General features: G+C 26.8%; 1 protein-coding gene across 1 annotated transcript; it reads left to right on the top strand.

The window, feature by feature from the left end:
- Positions 1–166: 166 nt before the first annotated feature.
- Positions 167–27,392, top strand: LOC132950810 (intermembrane lipid transfer protein VPS13B). The gene is made up of 53 exons (XM_061022388.1): positions 167–666; positions 757–934; positions 1,032–1,089; positions 2,612–2,811; positions 2,891–3,250; positions 3,542–3,720; positions 4,107–4,283; positions 4,370–4,496; positions 7,109–7,220; positions 7,449–7,600; positions 7,679–7,815; positions 7,896–8,093; positions 8,210–8,333; positions 8,411–8,551; positions 9,446–9,643; positions 10,336–10,516; positions 10,581–10,716; positions 10,903–11,200; positions 11,395–11,642; positions 11,749–11,905; positions 12,205–12,424; positions 12,499–12,685; positions 12,959–13,288; positions 13,350–13,763; positions 13,828–14,123; positions 14,865–15,045; positions 15,114–15,293; positions 15,361–15,515; positions 16,681–16,946; positions 17,006–17,368; positions 17,583–17,785; positions 17,864–18,054; positions 18,117–18,207; positions 18,272–18,404; positions 19,164–19,286; positions 19,372–19,531; positions 19,776–19,895; positions 19,977–20,103; positions 20,161–20,452; positions 20,514–20,599; positions 20,671–20,864; positions 20,977–21,196; positions 21,330–21,500; positions 21,749–21,901; positions 21,966–22,165; positions 22,859–23,325; positions 23,409–23,600; positions 23,669–23,770; positions 23,880–24,013; positions 24,400–24,646; positions 24,757–25,691; positions 26,461–26,778; positions 26,857–27,392. The coding sequence occupies exons 1-53, from the start codon at positions 580–582 to the stop codon at positions 27,052–27,054; spliced, it is 11,097 nt and encodes a 3,698-aa protein (XP_060878371.1). The 5' UTR covers positions 167–579; the 3' UTR covers positions 27,055–27,392.
- Positions 27,393–27,683: the final 291 nt, after the last annotated feature.

The following is a 27,683-nucleotide window of genomic DNA, read 5'->3' as shown; positions in this document are numbered from 1 at the left end:
CTATGTTTACAATATAGCTATATCATTATCTTAAATCGTGGCAGAACTGCAGAGTGCGGATAACAGTTATTCTGTGGTGCGGATGTAAATTATTATCAGTGTCCTGTAGTTCTCTTTCAAGTGTCAATACTCTCTAATTTCATCATTGAAAAGCTTGTTAAAATACATTTTTGGTTTTTATAGGTTTAACAAATTGAAATAGTACATATACCACAGAATATATGAAATTTCATATATTCTGTGATAATACTATTAAAACTCGAAAGTGTTGGTTAAAAATTTAAAAATAACAAAACAATATTATTATTGTGTGATCACTGATAAGCTATCAGTTTATTTCATTTTTTCAATGAATAATATTATTATCTTCTTGTATTTGAATTTTGAATAGTATTGAATACATGGCGTCCTTGCTGAATAGTGAATAGACTACAACAGATTACAGAATACAGTCATACAGATTATAGAGTATCAGTATAGATAATAGATAGAGAGATTCTTGACAGACACGTAGAAAATGAATTTTGAATTGGATTAGTCAGTAGTCCTGCTATATTTCATTATAGGATATATATTACAATGTTTAGAATCGAATCATATATTACATCGATTATACTAAGTTATGTTGAAAAATATGTAAAAAACTTAAGGCGTCAAGATGCTCAAGTATATAATATTACTTATAATGAACTATTAATATTAATAATAACTTAATATTTTAAGATCGATTAGTCTAATGATTAATATAATTTTTAGGTATCACTATGGGATGGAGAAGGTTTATTTCAAAACTTGGAATTAGACTTAGATGTTTTAGAGAAAGAGTTAAATTTACCGTTTATTGTAATAAGTGGTCATATAAATCAACTGTTAATTAGAGTTCCGTGGACAAAACTAGGATCAGAAGCAGTTAAAATTACTATTGACACAATAGGTAAATCTTTATTTGTAGCTACATGGCTTTAATTGGTGTTTGTTCTTTGATTGTTACATTTTAAATATACTTAACTACATTCTTATGAATTTTTTAGAATGTGTTTTAAAATTAAAGACTCCTCAACAAAGGAAAGCTAAAAAGAATGATACAAGGCAAGTTGGTTTTAATTTTTTTTTTTTCTTAATGTAGGTAGTAATGATTGATTTGCCATTTGTTGGTAATGCTATAATTAATAGAATTAAATGGTAGTTATACATATTTTGTATAAATGTTAAGGTGAATGTTGACATTGACTGCTGTTTTTGGTGAATATCAACATTTTAATGTTGCGGCATATGTTGCAACATATTGACAAATGTGTTGAAGACGTTCTCGTGTTTAGGAGAAAGAGAGAAATCAACGAGCCATATACAAGTTATTGAAAATATATGATATCGTTAAAATAATGTCTCTCCATCAACTTATTGTTCTATTGAAACCTAGGGAAACAAAAATAATATACTTCGTGAAAAATGAAGATTTATTCAATATTATCCATGATACCCATATCAAAACAGGCCATGAAGGACGAACCCATATAATTAGTGAATTACAAACAAAATATAAGAATATAACTTATGAATCAGTTACATTATTTTTGAGCTTGTGGGTTCAATGTCAAAGGAAACAAAAAGTCCTTTTTGAGTTAATTCATCTTTTTTTACAAAATGTCAACATTCACCAAATGATGACATTCACCTTAACATTAGTACTAATAAAAAAGTTAATTTTAATAATAGAACCAGATTTAAAATTTACAATTGCTAAACTACATTTAATAGGTTTATTATTTTAATGATACTGGATTGGTACTGAATTGGAAATATAAATTATTTAAAATCTAATACCAATTGGCAAATATATAATATGTTTTAACTTCTTTAACTCTTTTATTTTACTATACCTTTATGTGTGGTAAAACATTTAAGTTTATTATTTTATTAATATTTTACTTTATACAAATCTTAACGAATGAACAGTTTTTTTAATTTATATTTTGAATGTGGACCCATCTGGACATATGGTATTCAGCTCTGGGGCGCAGCAAAAATCTCCAGTACCAATTATATTCAAAGAATCCAGTATAAAATCCTTCATATCATTTCAAAAGCTCCATTCTATGTCTCAAATTAATCCCTCCAAAAACTCTGATCTACAGTCACGGAATTAGCCAAACTACATTATAAACGCTTCAATAACCGATTATATCGTCATCCCAATCTACTTATATCTCAACTCGCATCCATATCCATACCTGGTAATTTCCAAAAGATATTAAAAAGATAGTGGTTTCATGACCTGCTCACATGAGTAAATAATTAATTTTTTGTAAAAGAAAAAAAAATGTAAATGCAAGTGCATAAGTTAGCTATTATAACTACAGAATATTCTGTGTTATAACTATCTATTGACAAAGTACCTCCACTGGGAGGTTGCTTCACTCTGTGTTTCCTGTGTACTTAAAAAATATTATCATATAAGCTTATTATTTAACTTTGTAACTGATTGCCTAACACAAAATTATGATAAAAAAAATAAATATTTTGAATGTTATGTTTTTAACTTTGCATTAAGTTACTGTATTATAGGTATGAAAATTAAATTAATTATTACTTATTGTCAATTATTTTATAGCCATAGAGCAAGTACCGATTATAATGAGTTACCACCTCCATCATATGTACAGAGTTTGATCAACAAAATTGTTGGAAATCTTTCTGTAACATGCAATAATGTCATTCTAAAATATATTGAAGATGATATAGTCCTGTCTATGAATATCAAGTCAATTACTCTAGATTCATGTAATTCAAACTGGATACCTGATATTATTGGTAAGTATAACAATCAACAAGTATATTGACAGTTATCTGTGATATAACTATTTATAAGTTTATTTCATGTGACTTTCAGAGTTAACACCATCTCAATTAACATTAAGAAAAATTATAAATCTGTCGGATGTAACTATTTGCTTAGATAGAAGAAATGCTTCAGGATGCATAGAAACTTACTTAGAACCATTATTATATAAATGTTCATTATCCATACGTTTATGTCGTATGTTTCGATCTCCTCATTCTGCCAGACCTTATACAACTCAAATGGATATGTTTTGTTCAAAGATTGCTTTTATTCTTACTGAACCTCAGTTACCAATGTTTTTGAGATTATTAACTTTGATATTAGATTTGAATCCGACTGATACTCCAGAAACAAATAACTGTATTGATGATGAAATTTATAACAGAAGTCCTAGCAGCTGTAGTTCAGGTAAATCGATCAATATTTTAAATAATAATGTATTTTATCCTGCTAACTTACCCATACATTACTGGTTACTTCTATGTAATCTGTATACACCAAAATTATCTACTATCTACTCTTTTATGAATTCCATGTATTGTTTCCTGTACTTTCCTGATACCTTCCTTATATTTAAAATAAATTTATGTTTTTAGATATACATATTATAAAATAAAAGTAAATTAACTAAACTAAAGTTTTAAAAAACTCAAAATCCTAAAAAAAAGGTTTATTATCCTTTTGAATTTTAACATTTAGTTTCAGAATCAAATACAACCAATAATGATGGTTGGGTTGATTGGATGTGGAATTGGGTACCAAGTGTTAATTTAACTAGCGAAGTAAATGATCTTTCTCTTAGTTCAGAAGCAGCCATTAGTGGTGGTCATACATTAAATACTGGAATATACATTGATACCCTTTTATTTGTTCTTAAAGTAAGTAATTATAACTATATTGTTTTTAATGTGCTTATTTATAGATATTTTTATTAAAATATATTACCACATAATTTTTGTTTAAAAAAAATTTACTCTTATCATTTTAAATTTTTACTCATTAATTACCAAAATATTTTAGATCTTCTCTAGATGGTAAAAATTACTGGGATGAGGAAAGCAAAATAAAATTTCTTTACACAGTTTGGCTGTATACAATTATTTACCCATAGTTATATTTACCTTTTCTATATATAGTTAATCTTCTTTTCGTATCTAGAGAGTTGTAGAATATATACCTAACCTAACCTTGGTAAAATCATAACATTTTAATGATACTAATATTTTTATTAATTAAAAATATATATTGTATTATGTGATTCTAGATCAAATCAAATAAGAAATTAAATGATTATAGACCATTATTACAAATTACTTTTAATGGTACTTTACTTGAAATGGTGTCTAATCCACCAGATTGGATGGATGTGCAGTTTGGTATTAGTAAAGCTAGCATAGATTCTATTGGAGATTGCACTTGTGGTGCTCAAGATTGTTATACGGTTAGTTTTAAAATAAAACCATACACATGTTATCACATTAATAATATTTAAAAAAAATATAGAAATAACATAATTTATTTTTTCAGAATAATTATTTTTCATCAGGTGTGATACAAGATTCATATTTATCAAAGTCATTATTTCAAGATAATAACATTAATGCTTTTAATGATAATATATTTTCATTTGATGATCATTTGAGTACATTTAGTGGTAAGATATAATTTTTACTATAACATATTAGCAGAGCTTGGATTTGAATATTCTATATTCTATACCATTTGCTGATTAATAATTATTATAGGATGCCGGTAAAAATAACAGAGTAAGCCATAAATTAGTTTTGTACATCAAAAATGCCAGATAATGCACAATATTGCAAATTTTAAGCATTTTAAATTTTTTGTGCTAATTTTGATAATATGCATTAAATTTTATTTATTTTGTGATTTTCACAAATAGTTGAAAACAATTATATAAAGAAAATTTAGTTTAAGAAAAATATTCAATTTTTCAATACTGTTTCTTTTATATTTCATATTATAATTTATTTTTATGTAGCTTGTTGATCATTAATCACCGCATCTATTGTATTAATTTGTTTCTAACTAGAATATTCCAAGGCTTAAAACCGGTAAACAAACGATAATTTGAGAACCGAAAACTAATAAGTGCTTTTATTTTATTAAGGTGGAAGTACTTATTGGTTTCCGGTCATCAAGATAATTATCTAAGTATTAACATCAAAGCGGTTACCTTCTATTTTCAAACCAGGTTTACCATCATGACTCGTTAGTCAGTTCTCTGTTGTTTCTGCTATTTTTATATTTTATGGTAAATTATAACACATTATATTATATCGAGTACCCAGCTACCATCGAGTAATTGCCGGGTACCCGGAACATCTCTAATATACAGGTCAGAGTCTATATGGATATAAATAAATAAAATCAAATAAATAAATTGGTTGAATAAAAATAGAATTATAACTTTTTGGTAACATAATTGTCAGGGTTGGTAGGTTTGTTTTTGTTTTAGTTTTAGATTATTCTTGACCAGAATTTTGCTACTTCAATAGCATTTGGGTTTGCTGACAGAAGGTCTTCTTTCGAACAGGAAGATGGGCAGCTTAGTAGATGTTCTATGTCTTGTTCCATACCACACTCGCATTTTGTGGAGGTGTCTTGAAGGATACCCCATTTTTTAATGTTGTTTTTTACTCTAAGTATTGAGGGATCTCTATATTGGCCAGTCTAATTTGTGTCCTGCTGGCAGCAGTTCCGCTGGTTCAAGCTCTAGTTTATTATTCTCCTTGAAGAAAGAGAGTTTCCACCTTTCTCCTCGTGCCTCTTCATGGTGTTTATTTATAGGTTTTGTCGTTTTAAGAAAGCTCTTCTTGGATGTAAGTCTGAAATTGGGCGTATTTTGTCCATGTAGCGGGTGTCGCATATCATTTTCTGCTTTGGTCCTTTAATAGTCTGCTACAACCTCCCGACGGATGTTCGGAGGGGCGATACCAGCGAGTTGGTAGATTTTAGGAAGTGGAGTGTTCTTGAGACAACCTGTTACTAAACGGCAAGATTCATTGAATATGGTATCTATTTGTTTTGTGTGGACGGACCTACTCCACACAGGACTGGCAAATTCTCCAGCAGAGAAACAAAGTGATAATACAGATATTCGTAATGTATATGCGTTGGCCACATAGAACCTGTAAGTTTCCGGAGTATATTGTTCCTAGCAGCAATTTTTGGCTTAGTTTTCTCACAATGGTGTTTATACGTTAGATTACAATCCAGCGTAACACCTAGGTATGTGGGGTGCGCAGAGTTCTATAATACAGTTCCTTGCCATTCAATTTTCAGTTTTCGATCTGCCTCTCTGTTTTTAAGGTGAAAAGCACAGACTTGTGTCTTAGTTGGGTTCGGTCTTATGGAGTTTTCATTATAGTAATCAGACATTACTTTAAGTGATTCCTCCAGTGCTCTTTCAATATCATAGAAGTTGTCACTTTGGGCAGCTAGGGCTGTATCATCGGCATATATAAAATGTTTGATACCCGCCTGGGTAAGTACAGGTTGATCATTAGTGTATATGTTAAAAAGTGTGGGTACTAGCACACTACCTTGTGGGAGGCCGTTCTTCTGAGTTCTCTATCTACTTATCTTTCCTTCAAGCTCTACACAATATCTTCTGTTTCGGAGAAGGATGTTTATTGACCTGGCAAGCTTATTATCCTTAGTTAGATCCTTGATATTAGAGATCAGCAGATTATGGTTTACTGTGCCATATGCCACCGTTAGGTCTATAAATACTACTTCAGTTATCTTTTTTTCTTCATAACTATTCTCTATGTGTTGGGTGAGGCCCAATATTTGTCCAGTACAGAACCTCCTTGGTCTGAAACCACCCTGTTCTTTGATGAATTTATTATCTCATCGCATATCTATAAAAACTACTAAAAGCAGTAATAAATTAAACATATTTCCTGAAGTTCGATTGTAATTTCAAAAACTTTTTTGATTTAAAATCAGATGTGCCCAAAATAAATACAAATGTAATGCAATTAGTTTATGGGATTTTTGAAAAAAATTTGTTATCTTAAGGTTTTTTAAAATTTAAACTTGAAAATCAACTTCCTAAAAAGCCTAGATATTTTGTCAAAGATTTCATACATGTATAAAAATTAAAATCAGACATTCCTAAATATGTGTAATTTACAAGCGGTGGCTTATTGGTCTGAAACGTATGAAAAATATGTCTGCTGCGACCATTATTATAATTTACTAATTATATACATATTTTTATACTTGTGTTATTTCTAGAAACAATTCTCTTAGAAAAAACAACTGCATTTGCAATCGACTATTTATTCACTCAAATACCTAATACACACCAGAATAATTGTAATGATGATAACGAAAATGTTTATTTTGTGTGAGTATAAATAAATATATGCTTGTCAACTATTAACTTTTGAGAAAATTATTACATTTGTTATTTAAGTTTTTAATTATTTTCCAATTTAAATAATAGTTTTCATTGTATATATCTATACATTATTTAGACTTTTAATATTATTACATTTTTCAAGATAATAAATTAAAGTAGTTAATTAAATAAGTGTATACATAATTATACTTATTAATTAATATTTATATTAAGATCCGAAGAAAAATGCTTATTACGATTTGTTGCGGGACCAAGTAGTTTGAACATATCATCAGGCCTAATTCATCGAGCTGAATTCATATATAAACTAATTCTTGGTCATGATTTATTGGTGTTTACTGCTCCTCTACAACCTCCACGTTTGGGTATTACGGATTTCATAACAGTTATATTTGTATATTTTATTTATTTATATATATATTAATAATTTTATATTTTTTTAGATATGGACGAAAAGTATAATTCATTGATTAATTCCTATGTCCAACTATTGGTATATCAGTTCACAATTTTTAACCCTGTGATTAAATTATTTCCTGCTTGTCATGTACCAATTTCAACTTCATCTCAGAAACACAAGGTAAAATTTCATTTAAATTTAAAAATCTTTATTAAATTAATTTAAATGAAACTTATTTAATGTGTTGAGTATGTTGACAGAAAAATCAAAAAATTTGTTCAAAACAATTTGATCCTGTATTTGAATATCCACCAGTTGCTATTTTTGAATTAAAAGTTCTAGATGGTCGAATTGTGACACCTAAAAAAAAATTTAAATGGTCAGTATTACCACGACATATAACTCAAAATATTTCTGAAGAAAAAAAAGCACAATTAAAAACAAGGACCATTTTTAGGGTTGGTATTTTTAATAATTATTTGTTATTTATAACCGTTTAACGTATTAGATATGAGGATTGATTGAATTATTAATTAATTTCTATTGTTGTTATTATTATTTATGGAAATTCAAGGTAAAAGATTTGGTAGCAAATCTTGTGCTTTCTAAATCGACACAGAAATTGTTTGTAGTTAATAATATAGGATTTAATACTACAATAGATATTGATTCAAATTCAGATTGCATATTAGACATAGGTAAATTATTATATAATTTCATAATAATTACATATTTCTAAAGGTTAACCTAACTTTATGTATTTATGTACTTTTAGACATGATTAGTTTTTCGACATCAAAAGAAAACTGCTTATTGATGTATTACATAGTTCATTCAATAATTATGTCGAATCATCGACGACTTTTGCAAGTTAATAATTGTATTTTTAGATCATCTTTATTAGATGATACACCAGGTAATTCATAAGTTTATTTATGTTTTACATATAAAAATTAATTGTATGAAACCTCATAACTTCTTATCTTATATGAACTAACTTTTTTAATTTTGTATTATTTATTATGTTACACTGGACAATTGTTAACGTTAATGAATATATATCTTTTACATACATGTAAGTTGTGCTAAAATCTGATAAAATGATATTTGAAAAAAATGATATTTTGATTGATATCATTAAGCTTTTTACTTTTTTGAGTGATAGTACATATTTTTTTATTTTTTATTGTAAATCCAAGTATTTTTCAGTGTACTTTAATGTATAAAAATCAAATTTTGGACGAGTAGTTTTAGGGTTAAAAATTTAAAATTTCAATCTGAGTGGCATAGGAGCAGTTTCATGCAAAATGTTGGTCCACTACTATTTCTATCTAAACTTTAAATACTTATAAGTTACAAGCCTTATAACTAATTAATAACTTAATTTTTATTTACATATATTGAAATACTCCAAATTATACTCTATTTCAGAATAAGAAATAAAAAAATTATGTTGGCTTTCAATAATAAATACTTAAAAATTAATCACGATATAAAATATTAACAAATATATTCTCAAAAACATTAATAGATTTTAAAGTTATGAATATTTATCAATTAAAGAACCATCATTATTGTATCATAATATTATGGAATCTATTATACAGTTGAGCCTCAATAAATTGATAAATACATAAGTCAAATTTATTTTTATTCCCATTGAGATCCAAGTTATCGAGACAAGACTGTATAATATACCTATATAAAATTTATTTACAGACATTTTACTATTTTATGAAAAAAAAAAATATATGAACATATTTCATTAGTATTGACTTCTAATGATAATATTATTCATAATTATACTTAGGTACAGTTGTATTGAAATTCAATTTGGAAGGAGTTAAAATATACTATAAATCAGAAAATCAAGTAACTTGTACTAAAATTATACTCAATAACATCAATGCTAAAATGGTAACACACAGTTCAATAAATGATAATGATCAAAGTGCTATTATATTCTCAACTCCAGAATTTATTAAACACTCTGTACCATTCCTTCATGGTAAGTAAATGTGTTTATCAAATATTATGTGTGTAAATAATTAGATTAAATGACAACTAAGACTAACATTGATTGCTTGAATATGATTAATATAATATGATTATACATTATCTTATGGTATGAAATATTTTTTTAACTATTATATTTGATACATGTTTTAAGGTTGAACAAATAAGTTATAAACACCCTTCATGTCTCAAAAAAACTATTGATATAACTTTTATTGTAAATGGTCCAGTAGTTTTTGAGTTCATTAACTACAGGCACACCAATATCCGATTATTTAATATATATAGATAATAATTAACATTAAAGTTTCAAATCTTCACGAAAAAATGTTGTTGAATTCCAATAAAATATTAAAATATTAAAAATGAAAAATCCATTTAGAAATATTTAATTTAAGGGTAAATTAAAATATCCAATGTCGTAAAAATGTAATTTTATCAAAAACTGGTTTAGTGTAAAAATTCCCGTTTTTCCAAAAAAAAATAATTTTCCAATATTTTGAAAAAAATATATGATTTTTCTATTTTGACCTTTCAAAAGTACCAACTAGAAAATTTAAGCATTTATTTTTTCTAATTTCTGTGTATACAGAAAAAAAAATTTTTGTAAAATCAATACATTTCATCGCTTAACTCAGTCTAAAATAATGATAATATTCTAAGAATTATTTTTGTGTATTCCAGTAATTCTTCAATTTCCATCTGAAATAGATGTAAATGAAACACCTTTAATATATTTAAAAATTGGACAGTTGGATATGAATTTAGACCCAATGTTATTTGAATGGTTAGTTTATGTACCCAAAGTAAATAAGCAAAAAGAAATAAAGAAGAAAACCTCTACATCTGATTTAGCATTTTTCAGGTAATATTTCCATTTATAGAGTTATAATGTATATTTTTTAACATTTTTATTTTTATTTTTACAGCGCTCCCAGTAGAAAAATTTCAGAAACTAGCATTAGCAGTGATCCAAAAAAAAAGTATCCCAAACCATCTATTCATAGTAGTGTTTCAGATAATATTTCATTTCATTCAGCTAATTATATGCATTTAAAAAATGAAGTAATTTATTAGTTTACATTTCTAAGTACTATTTACATGATATCATTATTATTATTTATTTATTAGTATTATTTAGAAACTTATTTTATGAAGGCAATATACATTTTATTAAGATTGTATAATCAATGTAACTTTTATATTTTAAAATTTACATACTTTTTTTTTTTTTGGTTTATCTATTTCTAGTCTAAAGAAAAGAAAATAGTACGCTTATTCAACAAATGGAAGTCATCAATAGTTTTTGTTGATACATCAAGAATTGCATTATATTTTCCTAGCAAATCATTATCAATGTTAAAAAAATCTCAAAGCTGTAAAAATTTGGATTTGAAGGAATTAATTGAGATGTCATCTATTAATGAAGATGGATTACTTGTATTAAGAATATCTAACATTTCCTTAAAATGTGTTGTACCAAAAAATCAAATAGAACAGTATTTAAATACAACTCCAGTGCGTTTTCCTAATACATTATGGTCTCCTGGTAAGATTTTCAAATTTTAGTTAATTTGGTTTATAATTAAGATAGATTATTAAATACTTCAATGCAAATACATTTATAAACAACAATCTAAAATGTAAAGAATATTAATCACAAAAATCCTTGTGCTCTTGTACTTAAATAATGTGATAACAAAATAATAAAATATTATAATTTTTAATTTAAAAATTTTCTAGATGGTGTATATTTTCCATGGCAACTTAATTTCTGTAAATTGGAATGCTATACAATTCATAGTACTTATGATAGCACATATCAAAGATCATATACACACAAAATACAACTTCTTTATCCATTTAGTGCTCAATGTACATTAGCTATAACAACTCAATTTCATAACAATGATATCCAAACATTGAAAAGCTTAGCTGCTTGTATACATTGTGATTCTGATCCAATTTCTATTTGCATATCAGAACAACAAGTAAGTGTTATTAATACAATAGATTATAAACTAAAAATCTGTACTACTTTTTATATAAACAAATAAAATTATGTCTAAGATATATAAACATTTTTTTAAATTTTAGGTACTCCTTGTTGCTAATTTATTGAAGAAACAAATGGAAGTATACAAAGTTATATTTTCAAATATTGAATATGGAACATTTTTTAACCGATCAGTAGCTCATGAGATGTCATCTATACCTGAAGATGAACCTGTAGAATCCAAAACACATAAATTTGGTAAAATCTGTAATTTATAAGTAACAACAGTGGTATATTTAATAATTGTTTTTTTATGGAGTGGGGTATAGTGTAGTTATAAGAATATCTAGGTATATCTAATAATCTAAAATAAAAAATAAAAAATGTTATCATTAATATTTTAATTTGTTTTTCCTTAAACTTAGCAAATAAATAGGAATATAATACATTTTCCAGGTATTGGAAACTGACTAATTCCTCCCCCTTGAATAAATATACCACTTATAATAACAATGTATTTTATTTTAGTTTGTAAATCATATAATTTGTAATTTAAGATTTAAAAAAAACAGAAGAAACTCTAAAATTATCTGGTTGGTTTCAATGGACTTTGGCCAGGTTTTCGTTGATTATAAAAAATAATCCAGAACACAGTTCATCAGAAAATGTTAAGCTGGTATTAGATTTAGAAGACGTTATAAGTTCTTTAGACTTTGGGATTTCATACCAAAAATTAAAATTAAAAATATCGTCTGCTTCTATTCAACACTTCACCAAGTAATTAATAAATAAATATGCTATTATTTTGTGGAATAATACATAATCTATTAAACTTTTTCTCAACCATTTAGAAACATGAAAGAAGAACAATGGAAACACGGGCCATATTTAGGGCTTATACTAAAAGGTTATGATCCATTAAACAGTTCAGAAAAATCGTCAAAAACTGATGGTTTTTTAAATTTTACATTAACTCGAGCTATTAAAAGTTCCTTCCAAGGACCCAAGTCAAACAAGGATATTACACCCTTACATATGGTAATACATTCTTATTTTTTCTACAGTTTGTAATAAATATTAGAGTTCATCAAAATTCTTCATCACAGATAAAGTTATCTACCTACTATTAATGATAATATTTAATCATTCTGTTGAAAATACTTATTGGTTCACATAAGTATGTATAAAAAAGTTATTTGTAGATTGAAAAGTTCCCAATGAATTTGAAATTAAACCTTGTTTACACAATTTATAAAATTAAGAGTTTATTATTATTAGTTAATAAAATTATTATTTATTGTTTTTTATCAGGTCAGTGACGAAATGCTTAAGTTAAACCAACAACTAATGGATGAATATATTATGGAAATTGTAATCAAAGTGCAACCAATTGATATTGTTATATCTCCTTTAAATATCCACCAATTCTTATCTATAATTGATCCTCTTTTAGATATATTTATAAATTCAAAATATATGCTTAACCCTTTATCTCAATCTCATAACAAGTTAGAACCTAGTAATGAATTAATAGGTTTAACACTACCATTATTTTATCTGGATATTGCATTATTAAGAATTTTCATTCCAATTTCTGTACTAAATAAAAAAAACCAACATCAAGATACTGCTATAATTCAAGTAATACACATTTTAATTAAATTTAATTAGGTGTTGGATATAATTCATTCACTTACTTTAGGTTAATTCAATAAAAATAAATCAAAATCCTGAGAATCCAATTACACGAACACCACTCAGGAAGGATTTATATGTTGAAGCTGAAAAAAGAGGTTTATTAACTATTCCAGGATCAATAGTTGAAGATCGTCAATATCAAATTATTATAAATGGATTTTCAATAAAAACTGGATTTTGGATTGATCTCAAACAAGTTTTGGAATGTTATCAAGTGTTATCCACATTGGATACTGATCATCAACCAAATGCTGCATTGTTATGGAATGAAGGGAAAAGACCTAGGGCTATGGGGAATTCAAATTTGGAAGAAATTAATATGTCAACTTTATTTAGTAAAGTATCTTTTCACTCAGTATTTGCACCTGCAATTATATTTGAACCAGAGAACACATTAGTTTGTGGAAGTTGGATGGAAGTTAGTATTTGAAATCTAAACTTTCATTGATTTAATTATTATTTTTAATTTTTTGTTTTTTAAGGTGAATACATTAAACGAAATCTCAATCACATTATCAGTAGAACAACTTCACTTATTTAATATATTAGCTTCTCAAAGCAATGAATATATATTAAGCCATTTAAAAACAAATTATACTCATGTTATTATACAAGGTGAAAAAATACAATCAAAATTCATAACAGAGTCGTCAACTCAGGATAGTGGTATTCATTCAACTGAAGATAATGGTACATGTTTTTATCAAGAAAATGGTTCAATATCATTGGTTGAAAATAAAATAAATACTCAATCTAATATTGCACTTTTCATAAAGAAGTAAGTATTTCTTTTAACACTAATTTGGGGTGTGCTAAAAGTCCAATTAAGTCCTAAAAGCCCTATTTTACACTGTACCTTTGTGGAAATTCAATAAATTTAAGTGTAAGTTTCTCATAATTTATTAGAAAATTCTAATTTAATAGCATAAGTTCAAAAAATATTTCAAATGTAATTCAATTTTAGAGAATTTTCAAAGTCGCCATTGTTCAAAAACATTTTGTAAAGTTTTTGGTATAATTTATGAGAATAAATTAACCTTACCTAGCCATATTTGCAGGAGTTCTATTTATAATAATGTTTATAATTTATATTATACAAACTACCAGTTTTGAAAAAAATTTAATAATTAAAAATAGTTTTAAGAATTTATTCATGCGCTATGATAAAAAAAAATTCATTTACAATTAAGATTTGAAAAATGTGATACTTTTTTAGCTGTTAGAAAGAAATTATGATTACCATAAGTCTAAACTAAACCTGTTCCAACTAAAAAATGCGATTGCACACACATTTTTTTCTATACGTATGCTATTAAATTGACTTTATTATTGATAAAATAAATAAATAAATATTTTTTACAAAGTGATGCTTATGGTCATGTTGAACTTGAAGGTGTCCCTAATGTTTCCCTACTGTTAAAACTTTTGTATTACATTATTATAAATGTATATTATTTAAATTAGATTCTAATTGTACACTACTCTTCACAGAATATAATTAACTGTCTGTATTTTTTAGGGATACTAATACTGCAAATAAAATTCCAATTGATGTAATCATCACAGGAAATCAAATCAATTTAAATTTTTTTAATTGCATAAAAAAAAATGATATCAAAGTATCTGAACCTTTGCTCTTTGCTGTTGTTCATCAACCTCATATATTTTTTTCACTATCTAGTACTTCAGATTCTTGTCAAGTATGAATTAAAAATATCTTATTATATATATTTGTTTTAAATATATTTATATTAATATTTTATTTTAGGTAATATTTTTTGATCTGACAATTTCACTAGCTCCAAAAAATGAATCATGCATCGAAATACCAGATTCCAAAATGTACTCAGTACCGCTGTTTAAAACTAAATCCAATACAATGGATGATATTCCTTTAGCATTTTTCACATTAAAAATGTCTCGCCCTATTACAATTAGTCAATATAAAGTATGTGAATAATATTCCTTTAATTAATTAATATATTTTTATATAATAAATACTTGTATTTTCATAGGTTGAACTAAATTTAGGAAGAGCTATATCTTTTTTATTAAACAAACAAAAGATTGATCACTGTTATAATTTACTAGATCTTGTGAAACAAATGTTTCATAAAGGTATTTTGCCTCACGATGAGACTAACAATTATAATTTTCAAACTGATTCAAAGTAAGTTGATAATTATATTGAGTAATTAAATTTAAGAAATTATATACTTTGATTATATTACAAAGAGAATGTCATACCCTTTTATGTTATCTCCAATTAATTAACACATAACAAACCAAAATATACATTCAGAATAATCCATTTTACTCTGTTATTTTTAATATTAGAGTAAATTATAGATAGTGTTATTACTTATTATAAAAATGATAAAACACTCATAAGTTCCTTCAAAATTAAAATATCAAAAAAATCCTAGTTATTATTATTATTATTATTTTCTCTTCTCTTTAATTTTAATAATAGGCAAATCATTAGAAATATTTACCCCTTCCCATTTATGTTGGTTTATATCATAGAAACCTCTTAGTCTGACCATTGTGATATGTAGTCAAAAAATGCAAAAATATGCAGTAAAAAAGTTTAATTTTTCAAATTGTTATGTCATGAAACACATTTTGCGCTCACTTAGTATATCATACGATCAACCAGAATAAATATGCAAATGTGAACTAATCCGCGCTCTAGTTATAATCTTGGAACTAAGTCCGACCGACAAATTCTGAGCTAAACTACAATTATTTCAATATATTTGTGCAGTATTTCAATAGTGATTAATATTTATTAGTAAGTTATATTATCTTAGTTAAAACTACCATAGGGAATTCGGGTTTTTATGTGTTGTTTCTATAAAATATAGTATATAAGTAGCAATAAATAATAATATTTATAGTTAAATAAGTGAATAAATATTGTTTGCCAGTTAAAAAAAGTCTTGGTGAATGGGGGAGGGGGGGAGTGCACAACACCCTAATCTCCCCCTCCACAACTAATTATGCCACTGCCAACCCTAAAATTAAAAATAACAGAATAAAATGGATTATTTTGAACAAAAACTTTGTGTGTTCTGAATTAGTAAGGATTCAACATGTATGAATGATATCCTTAGAATAAAATTAAATAGACTAGTGTAAATATTTTTACATTTTAATTTAGTGATCTGTTCTTGATATGGAAAAAAATTATTTCTATATAATTGATATTTAAATTGATTATATTATTTAAAATGTTTTATAGGTACATATTGAATAAAGTATAAACATGTATAATATATTACTCTGAATAATTTTTTTTTTCTTATGATCATTTATCATTTTATGTTTTCTAGATTTGATGAACTTGAAATTATAAACCCGTCTTTTAAAATTGATTCTGTTGTATCTCAACATGTGACTGATGAATATGATACACATAAATATGACAATTTAGTTTTTGATTCAACTGAAAATACGAGTGTAATAAGTGAAGTAACTAATGAAAATGTAATTGAATATCCTGTGTCACCAGTTAACGAATATTTTTGGTACTCAAAACCAATAGTTATGAATTTAACAACTCAACAAATATTTTTTCAATTATCCACTGAAAATAATGGTATGCTGTTGAAATTTTTTTTTTTGTAAATTTAATGCAAAATAATTTGAACATTTTAGATAATATTGTGCTCAGTATTGAAAGTATTCTTTCTAAATTAAACTGTTTGTGGAGAAAACCATCTCAAAGGATGAATGGTGAAATAACATTGAATAGTGTGACAATATCTGTTGGACACGATTACTCAAATTATAACACCAATGAATTGATATTACATCCATGGACAATGACATTAGAAATTGTTTTATCATCTGATCCTTGGGTACCTGAATACTTAAGACCAACAAAACAACTAAAAATATTAACAGATTATATATCGTTCCACATATCTCCAGATCATTACAATACATTAAAACTAATATGGAATGAGTATAAATATCTATTTGAATATAATAAAAATACTACAAAAAATCAAAATCAAAGTATGTCCAATCTTGAATTTGATTGTTTAAAATAATTAGTTTTAGATTCTGAGTGGACCGTGGGATAAATTATTGGTTTTACAATTGTATATATTTTTTAAATTGTAATTTTTATGAAATATTTTATTAAAGCAGTAAAAACTTCAAACAAAGTTTCACTCAGTCTCTAATAAAACTTCAATATGTAATACTAATATTAATATTTTTTTCTAAGGTTCTGAAACTGATGAACAATTTTATCAAGATGATCTTAGAGCTGGAGCTTTTCAATTTATCGAAACTACTAGTTCTGACTTACCTTTGCCTTATCAGATATTTTTTTCAGAATTTTTATCAAATAACCCACCTAAAATTACATGGCGATATCCTCAACCCAGAACATTGACAAAAATTGAAATACAACCAGTTCCTATGGATGTATGTAGAGTTTTAGAATATATGTATACAACATTCATTGTTGTATAAATAAAATTCTAACTTGGAAATGTTTTCAAGGTGGACATCGACATTAAATTCCATTTACAATGGTATGATGAGATACAGAATTGTTTTAGAGAGCATACTATTTTCATATTTCCAAAATATGAACCTATGTTATTGCGGCTGGAATCATTGGAAGCTGTTTCAAACACATGGCGTATAATAATGGATAATTCATGTACAAATCATTATCCGCTACAAATAAAGTACTATTAAATATAAATTGTTTGTTTGTTGTATAATATGCACTATAATAATTTATTTACAGGAGTTTAGTCGGATGCCTTAGAGTTGACTCATATTTTTCACCAAGCCTCGTACCACAATTACAACTATCATTGTCAGCCTCATCAATTAAAGTAAATAATGTCCATAAAATAATTTTAAAAATGTACTAACTTAATACTTAAATTTCTTTTATAGATTAATATTTCATATCTTGTTAAAAAAAAAACATATTTATCACGATATGATTGCATTTCTGATGATCCGCCAAAACATAAACTAGTTATTTTTATTTTGGATCAAGTAAATGTTGGCTTTAAACTTCAAGAAGGTATTTATTATTTAATATTTATTAAATAATTTTAGTTTTAGTTAAACTATTGTTATTTAGTTATTGAAAACAGTTAGCGATATTTTATATTTATTAAAATAGTAGTTCTCTAATTACTTTTGGTTAACAGCTAATAAAATTAATAAAACCAGCAATTCATTTATCAGAACTAACTAGCTAAACTAGCAAGACTAATATAATATAATATATTTATATTTTGTATCATTTATACCAAAATACTTTTTTTAAATAATGCTAAAATTAAGAATTCAATAAATATTGATATTTATTTTATTTTATTTTATTTTATTTTATTTAACATAGAAAACATTTTACCCTCTAAAACTAAAACAAAATACAAGTAAATCTCTTAAAAATAATTATATGTTTTGTATTTTTTGACATAATTATTTAAAATTGTTCAGAAGTTAAAGCTAGGGTCCTCATTGTCAAGACACATTAAACGGTATAGAGAAGAATTATAAAAATAGTTAGAGGCTGAGATAAGTATAATAAAGCCATAAAAGTATTGTCGAGTAGAGTATTTCAGTTTAAGGACAATCACCCTAAAGTTTATAATGCTAGGCGGGTAGGTAAATAAACAAAATCAGGATTTAGTTTATTAAGAAACCTTATGTCAGTTGTTTGCGATCTAACAGATTGCTCAGACCAAGCAGCTAACTAATAGGCATTTAGTTATGCAGACTGTTTATGAACTATTTATTTTATAATTAAAATTGATTTTTTTATATCTATTAGGAGAAATGAATACATCAGCCCAAGCACATTTAAGAGTTGAACTATTAAATTATGGAACATTGACACAAATTCCTGTTGTAAAATCTTTTTGTTTATTTACAAGTCGTCACACAACCAAGCCAAGTAAATATTTTTTGAATTATTAAAAATAATGTTCCTAACTCGTATTGTGTAATATTTAATATTTATATTATTTTAATAAAAATAGAACCGGATATTCAATACAACATTCAAACTGGAGTAATTGCATGTCAATTTGGCCCAAGTATGATTAACTCTTTGATGGCAGCAGTGCAGCTATGGAAAAATAATACTTATTTTATAACTACACCATATATTATTTGTAATGATACCAATTTTGAAATAATGTGAGTTATTAATTTTTATTTTTTCAACTAGATTTTAGGCTCTTCTGGAGACAGTGTTACTATGTACTAATATTAGTTAGATAGTTTCATTAAATTCATAAAATTACAGATCAAAATATTTAAACTTTGAATTAATAACTACATAATATTATAGACTTTGTATCAAACAATATCATGAAGTCTAGCTTCTCATAAGTTACAATATTAAGATTGTATTCAAGTAAATTTTAATTTATTTTTGTAGATTTGGTCAAGCAAGCACCAATGAAGTTATCACTCTCAATAGTTTACAGTCTTATCAATACACATGGCGAGTACCTACTGAAAATCCTCATATAAGATTTAGTGTTGGAGATGCTGATAAGTAATACTTATTTAATACCTAAGTCAAATGAGATTATGTTTTACACATTTACAGTTTTACTAATAATTTATAAATATTTAGTTTGTCTTGGAGTAATGAAATAAGTTTACGAACTGAAGCTTTGATGTCTTTAACAGTAAAAAACCACAAAGGGGAACCTCATATTTTAATAGTGTCAATTACAAACATGTCACCCTCTCTTATAAAAGTATGTCCTATATCACCTTAAAAATATTTTTTATTTTATAATTATGTATTATTTTAGGTTATTGTATCCAGCCAATTAAGTGTCTTAAATAAAACAAATTATTTGTTGGATGCTCGATTTACCAAAGTCAAACAAGTAGAAGAACAAAAAGATCAGCATAACTTAGTTTTGCAGACTTTATCAGTTGCCCCTGAAAATAATTCCCCATCAATAATGTTATATAATGGATTTAAAGTTACTTTAAAATTAAGTTTTCATACTCATAATCATGAAGGTCCTTGGTCTGGACCCATTCCATTACATGCTGTTGAATTAGTCAATGGGAATCAAAATTCTTGGCTAGTCAAAAGTAAGTGTTTTATTAAAAAAACCTGATGAATTAGTTAATGGAAATAATGATTTTTTAACAGTTCCAATGAAGGATAATATGAAGAAATATCGTAGTATCTGGTGTCGTTTGATCATAGAAAACATTAATAAAATACCTCGTATATTGGTAAGTAGTAAAATAATAAATATTTATTTTATGTTATTAATTAACTTATTATTACATTTTAACATTTCTAGATTTTATTAATGCCAATGTATGTTGTTCGTTCATACTTGCCTTATAGTACTTTATTAAACTTTGAATTAGTTGATAACAAATTAGAACACAATACCATTATAGAAGCTAAATCTGCCATGACCTTAAATGACATACAACATATTGATTTACCTGGTACTATGAAAGATGTCTACAATTTAACTATAAAATTAAAGTTAGTCGATTACTGTATTATTATATTATTTATAATTTTTATAATTATATTTTATGTATTTAATTCAGATAAAAATATTTATTTATAACAACAAAAATTGAAATATTTTTAGCGAGGAGTCTTCAGCATCCTCTCCGCCTGTATCTATAACATATTACATGAATATTGACATTCCTGAGTTATTTAATGAGAGTTATTTTACTATTGAAGATCTTCTTAATGGAAAATATACTATAATGGATTCTGATCTCCAATGGCCATTTATTGGTCAACAATATTCAAGCATCAAATGGAAACAATGTGAACTGCCAGACACTGAAACTACTGTTAAAGTAATATTTATATTATAATATATACTCAGATAATAACTTGTTGATTAAAAATTATAATATAATGTGTTTGTACATACATTTTTATATTAACTACATGAAAAATTCAATTAACTTTAAATCTACTAAAATGTAGGTTCAACATTATGGACATCTTGATCACAGTAATGGCTTAAGTCGTGTAATTGTCGTACAACCTTGGGCATTAATAGTCAATACATCAGGTCAAATCATAACATTATGCAATACAACAGATATCCTCTGTAACATAGATAACTTTTGTGTTGTGGCTCCTCCAGTTATTGAAGTAAGATTTTTTATAAGATATCATCTACCTTTGTATATTGCATTATTATTTATACAATCTTATAATATAAAAAATTTCATAAAATGATTATATCTTTTATTTGATAATCTCTTTCCTATATATTATGTATTAATATATTAAAATAAGTTATATTTATATTTCTAATTCACTTAATGAACAGTGTTAAATGAACTTTCCATGAAATTTGTATTAATGATAAATTCATTTTAAATCTATTTCATTTTTAGAATACATTTTATATTGATCTAAATATTGAAGATACTACTCATCGATCACAACCCCTTCAATTATCTAATAGTCAGTCATTTTATATGCCATCAGTCAATGGATTAATCCCTTTAAAGGGTCATACATCTGTTGTCATCAACTGTGAAAATCATGTAAGTTTTTTAATGATATTATTTATACAACTAAATCAACATAACATATGCACATTTAAAGCAGATTGGTTATTTGAACGTTTGCTCTTTGGAACATAATAATATGAGAGTTATTCATATTCAAAGTTTATACATTGCTACAAATCATAGTTCAATTGATCTTAAAGTATTAGCTGTTTGTGCAGTACCATCTTCTGGTGTCTTAGATATTCCAGAAAATGTTGAAGAAGTGTCTGTTGATTTACCTAAAAATTTAAATGATCTGTAAGTTTTTTAATTCTATATTAAATACTATTAACTTCATACGTTTTCTTGTTCTTATATACTATATTTTGTTCGGGGATTTATTTTTATTGAAGGGACATGACACAGGTATTTGTTGTCTCCATCTTGCAAGTATGTCATTACGTAACATAGCAAATGTACGCTCAGCAGATTTAGCTTCTTTGGTTTAAAAATTAGAGTAAATTGACCTAATATGAAACTTGATGGTAAGAAGATTATCTGTGTTTGTATGTGGGTTTTTACGATAGTTCAATATTTTAGCAAGTTTTATGTCCAATACAGCGTAAATTAAAAATGTGCAAAACTTACTTAAACTGAATTATTGTAAAAAATCCTATATATAAACACAGATTATGTTCTTACCATTAAGTTTCATAGTAAGCAATTCACTATAATTTTTAAACTAACAAAGCTAAATATCTGCCAAGTGTGAATTTGGTATGTAATTTACCTTGTAAGACAGAGACAACAAATGCCCATGTTCCATCCTCTTAAATTATTACAAATTAGCTCATAGTTTGTCAAAGTATGATTAAAAATATATAAGACAGTAAAACTATCAGTAAATGTTCAATTTTTTTTTTTAAATTAAATTACTTAAAATATTTTAGCACATTACTCATGGTAATAAAGTAATTTCAATTAATAAATATATTTTTTTATTCATTTTAGTGGTAAACCATTAGTAATGTGGACATTAATTGGTAAAGAATCAGCTAATGAAGATTTGGTGCAATATTTGATACTGACTTCAAATGGTAACATTAGTTGTCCTATCAAACTAACTGACATTGTGAAAGAAGAACGTCCATTGCCTGTTTTATTTTCAAGCTGCGATTCAAATCCATTAATATGTGTCACATTACAAGAATTGGATAATCAATATTTTTTCACGATATATAATCAACCATATCCACAATTTATTCTTTACAATTACTGTCCAGTATCATTAATTCTTGCCCTTAGTAAGAAATCTAAGTCTAAATCTAAATCTAAAGAGCCAATGCCATTTTCAAATGATTGGAACTGGACATACAGGATATCTTCTGGAAATAACGCATACATATCATTTCCATACTCAGTATCATGCAAACAGATACCCAGAGTATTAATTGGAGTTGATAAAAAACCTTTTAAAGGTGAGTTATTATTTTAATGCTCTTAAATATGAGGTGAAAACAAAATAATAATTATATACATACTAATTTTTTTCACTTATCAGGTTGGTTTGCAAGTATAGAGTTGAGTGTTTGTGAAAGCAGATTAGTGCCAGTGCCTGGTCAAATGAATGACATAAAAGTTTTGATTACAAAAAGAGCATTTACATTAGATGTAATTTTTAAACCAGCTGCACAGTTTGAATTTTCAGCTAATGAAGTGAGGTTAAGACTAGCTAAAAGTGATAAATTCAAAGGTAAAAAAAATATATATATAAATTATATAGGATTGTACTTTGATTGTGACATTTTAAAATTATTCTAGGTACCTTATCATCAAATAATGAAGTACTAAATAATGTGAGACTAGAAAATGTTCGGACTCCTATAAGTCCCTTTCAAAATATGGGTTCTACATCAATCAATAGTAATTACTAATTATTGATTTTTTATCATATAATATTATATTATATACATTTTATATTAATCATATATTAAGTTTATACTTAATCTAGTATATTATTATATTTTTTCAGAGCTTTGGCCTTCAATAAAATGCCATATTCATACATTTATACTTATTTTATTTATTGATGACATCGGATTCAATTCAAAAGCTGTAGTTTCAATGACGTTAGATAATATTGCAGCCACTTTAGATGGAAATCAGGTACCTTTTGAATACATCTTTCATTCTCATTTTTCCGTGTTAGCTTTTTGAAAAACAGTAAAACATACCCCCCCCCCCTATTTTTGACATACTGTTGCAGTATAACTAATTATTAATAACAGCTTAAATGTATGGGTTAGGTCTATTTAGAGGAGACAAGGGAGGATACATGTTTGGATGTGTTATATATAAATTATTTTGTAATTAAGTGAAAAATATTAATATTATTAATGTGGTTTTTTCCATACATATGCATGAATATGATTAGCCAATAGTTTTTATTAGATCATTTTCTTAAATAACCTTAACTATATCGTCCACCTAAAATATATTATAAAGCTACATACCTTGTTATAATATAATAATAAAAGTTAAACATATTTCAGGATTCTTCCAAAGGTGAAATGAACCTTATAATTTCAATAAATAACATTCAAATTGATAATAACGCATTTATTGATGGGCATTATGACTTTCCTGTGATACTCGTAAAGCAAAAGAAACATTTTGAAGAAGTTTATTGTGATACAAGTTTCTTGAAACCACTGTCAAATGTAATCAATGATTTGAGACAGTTAGATTCTGCCATTATTATAAAATTGACATTAGATAAATCCTACTATTTAACACCAGGTATTTATAAATTATAGTATAATATACAATATGATTGCTTATTATGTATTTTAAATAACCAAAATACATTCTAAAAACTAATTAATAATTTTTTTTGATGTTTGTTGTAGTAATTTTGGATCTAGAAATAACATTATTTACTTTTGAAGCATTTATAGAAGATCGCTACTGTTATTATATGTTGGAAATATTGAAAAGTTTTAAATCAACTATGTCTATTACACAAGAACATAATCTTGCTATGGATGAGTTCATTCCACTTCATTACTTAGTACTGGCACATTCCCAAGAATTTCGTAATCCTTTAGTGTTTAGAACATTCACTATAAAACCTTTCAAAGTGATGATAAGCTTACATACATCAACAACGTTCTATGTGGCTCTCGACCGGTCTCCTTTAGATTTCACAGAATTTTCTAAAACAGATTTAATTGCTTCTTATTATCAACTCGGTCGGAGTTTGTCATTGCACTATTTTTTAAATGCAATATATGGTACTGGATGGGCATTGGGTTCATTAGAATTCTGGGGTTCTCCTGGCGGTCTAGCACGATCTGTTGGAACTGGATTGTATGATTTTGTGACTTTATCTGCCCAAGGCATGACTGAAGGTCCAAAAGAATTTTTTGTCGGTGTCTTAAGTGGATCTGCATCATTAGTCAAGCATGTTACAACAGGAGCATTATCATCAGTAACAAAATTTGCATCTAGTTGGTCGAGAACATTCAACCGATTAACATTAGAAGCTGATGATTTGGAACAAATTGAAGAGATTAGACGTTTACGACCACAGAATTTATCACAGGGAATCATACAAGGTCTAAGTGAATTTGGAATTAGTTTGTTGGGAGCAGTTGGCGGATTAGTAAATCATCCAATACAATATGCAATTCAAGAAGGCCCTGAAAGAAGAAGGGGATTTGTCAATACTGTAGCTATAGGTTTTGTCGAAGCCATTACTAAACCAATAAGTGGAGCTGCAGAACTAGTAGCAATGACAGGCGAAGGTTTTTTGGCTGGCGTGGGCTGGATTAAAAGTCCTCAGGTAACCTAATCCTTTTTAAATTTTCTTTTCTTTGGTATTTATTTATTTTGGACTTTAGTTAACAATAAAACAGAACAAAGAAAGAGTATAGTAGAGATTAGAATTTTTGGTGTATATGTGGAGTGACTATGGAAGTTAGAGTAAAATAATTAGGGATAGTGCAGGAGTGGCACAAATTGTAGATGCCTACAAAATGAGGGAGGATGAGGCAAGATAGTTCGGCCATATTATGAGAATATATTTCTGAGGAGGTGGAGTGGATATGGAAATTAATGTAGAAGGCAAGAGAGGGAGACGAAGACTAAACCTAAGATGGTTAGTCAGAATAGAGAACGACACAAAAAAAGCTGGTGTGTGTAAAGATGAGGTGGAAGACAGACCCTGAGGAGGTGTAGGACAAGGATGTTTGGCCCAATATAGTTGAGAGCAAAGGGCAAAGGAAAAGAAAATTATTTATTTATTTTGGTTACAACTATACTCTGTTCCATCTAAGAGTGAACCACTCGGCTGACCAAAACACGTTTTTTCCGCGCATTTCCACCACAATCCGGACATTGGTGAGTTTTAACACAGGCACCCGACCGGCCGGCAATGATTGTCCGCCAATCATAGAACGCATAGTCATCGCATGGGGGGTCAGGCAATGTTCGGCGGCTCAGCTGGAGTGCGCGAAAGTGGTTCACTCTAAGATGGAACAGAGTATAAGAGAGCAAAGGTTTGCAATCAATTTTATTTTGTGTACCTATCTGACGTTATTGTTTTTGTTTAGTTACGTTCAAGTCTCAGCAACAGTGAAATAGGATTCGGTGCGTCAGAACTCAGATACTCTTGGTTAATATTAAACAAATATTTGACCACAACAGAACAAGTTCTATTGACTTGTGATGCAACTGTAGATAATTTAGACCAAGAACTTAAGGTATCGGAATTAACATTAGTCTTGACAAATAGATTTTTGTATTTAATCAAAGATCCAAATTGCATGATGCCAAATGTACTACGCTTACCAATAACTCAAATTGTTACTCCTAGTCTACGGCACCGTGATCCTTCACTGATTACAATAACTATTTGTATGACAGCACAGGTAATAACGAAAAATTTAATTAAATTTCCATTAACCTATCATAAAATAGTTTTTAAATAATTTGCATTTCATTAACAGAATGATACAGCATATTCTCGAGTTGCCGATTATGTACGTAAATCACAAAGCTTTTTAAACATGGAATCAAAAACAGAATCAGATAATCCAGATCAAACACATAAGTTGTTGGTCAGTCCACAAATCCGGAATCACGTATTAAACTCAATCGAATTCCTCAAACGACATATCCAGAATAAAGGATATGCAGTGATATAATATACCTAAGTATTAATTAAAATATTTTGTGCAATAAATGTGCATTTTAAAAGCCTGTGATAACTACAGTATAATTTTTAATTTATTTATGAATATTCTTAAGATTTTAATTAAAACTTAAAATTGAATTACTCTATTTACAAAAAGTTATCTTATTTTTAGTTAAAACTTTATAATATGGTTTTTATGTGTCAGAAACATTTGTTTTTTAATAGTAATTTATTCTGAAATATTATTTATTATAATGACTAAAATTGTTAGTGCAAATGTTTATGTATTATATTATTATCCAAAGACTTATTGAAATATTAAAATTAATATATTTTTATAAGCTATTACATTATGTGTTTATTCAATATTATAGTAACTTCAAGTGAATTCTATCTTTACATTCATAACATTTAAAACCAAGGAAAAAATGATTACTTTTTGTATTTGTGTAATTTTATATACTTCTATCCAAGTTTTTGAGAGTCTTTTTTTGATTATTGGTAAATAATTGGTCTGTTTTTTTTTTTTTTTTTGTGAGTATGTCGTGTGTGTCTGTGTATTTGTATATGGGCCCTAGCTCCGGTATAATAAAATGAGTAAAAATAATTAAAATCTACAGTTTATATTAAAACAATAGT

This window comes from Metopolophium dirhodum, chromosome 8 (assembly GCF_019925205.1).
Source record: "Metopolophium dirhodum isolate CAU chromosome 8, ASM1992520v1, whole genome shotgun sequence".
Classification (NCBI taxonomy): domain Eukaryota; kingdom Metazoa; phylum Arthropoda; class Insecta; order Hemiptera; family Aphididae; genus Metopolophium; species Metopolophium dirhodum.
This window is presented reverse-complemented; position numbering and strand designations above follow the sequence as displayed.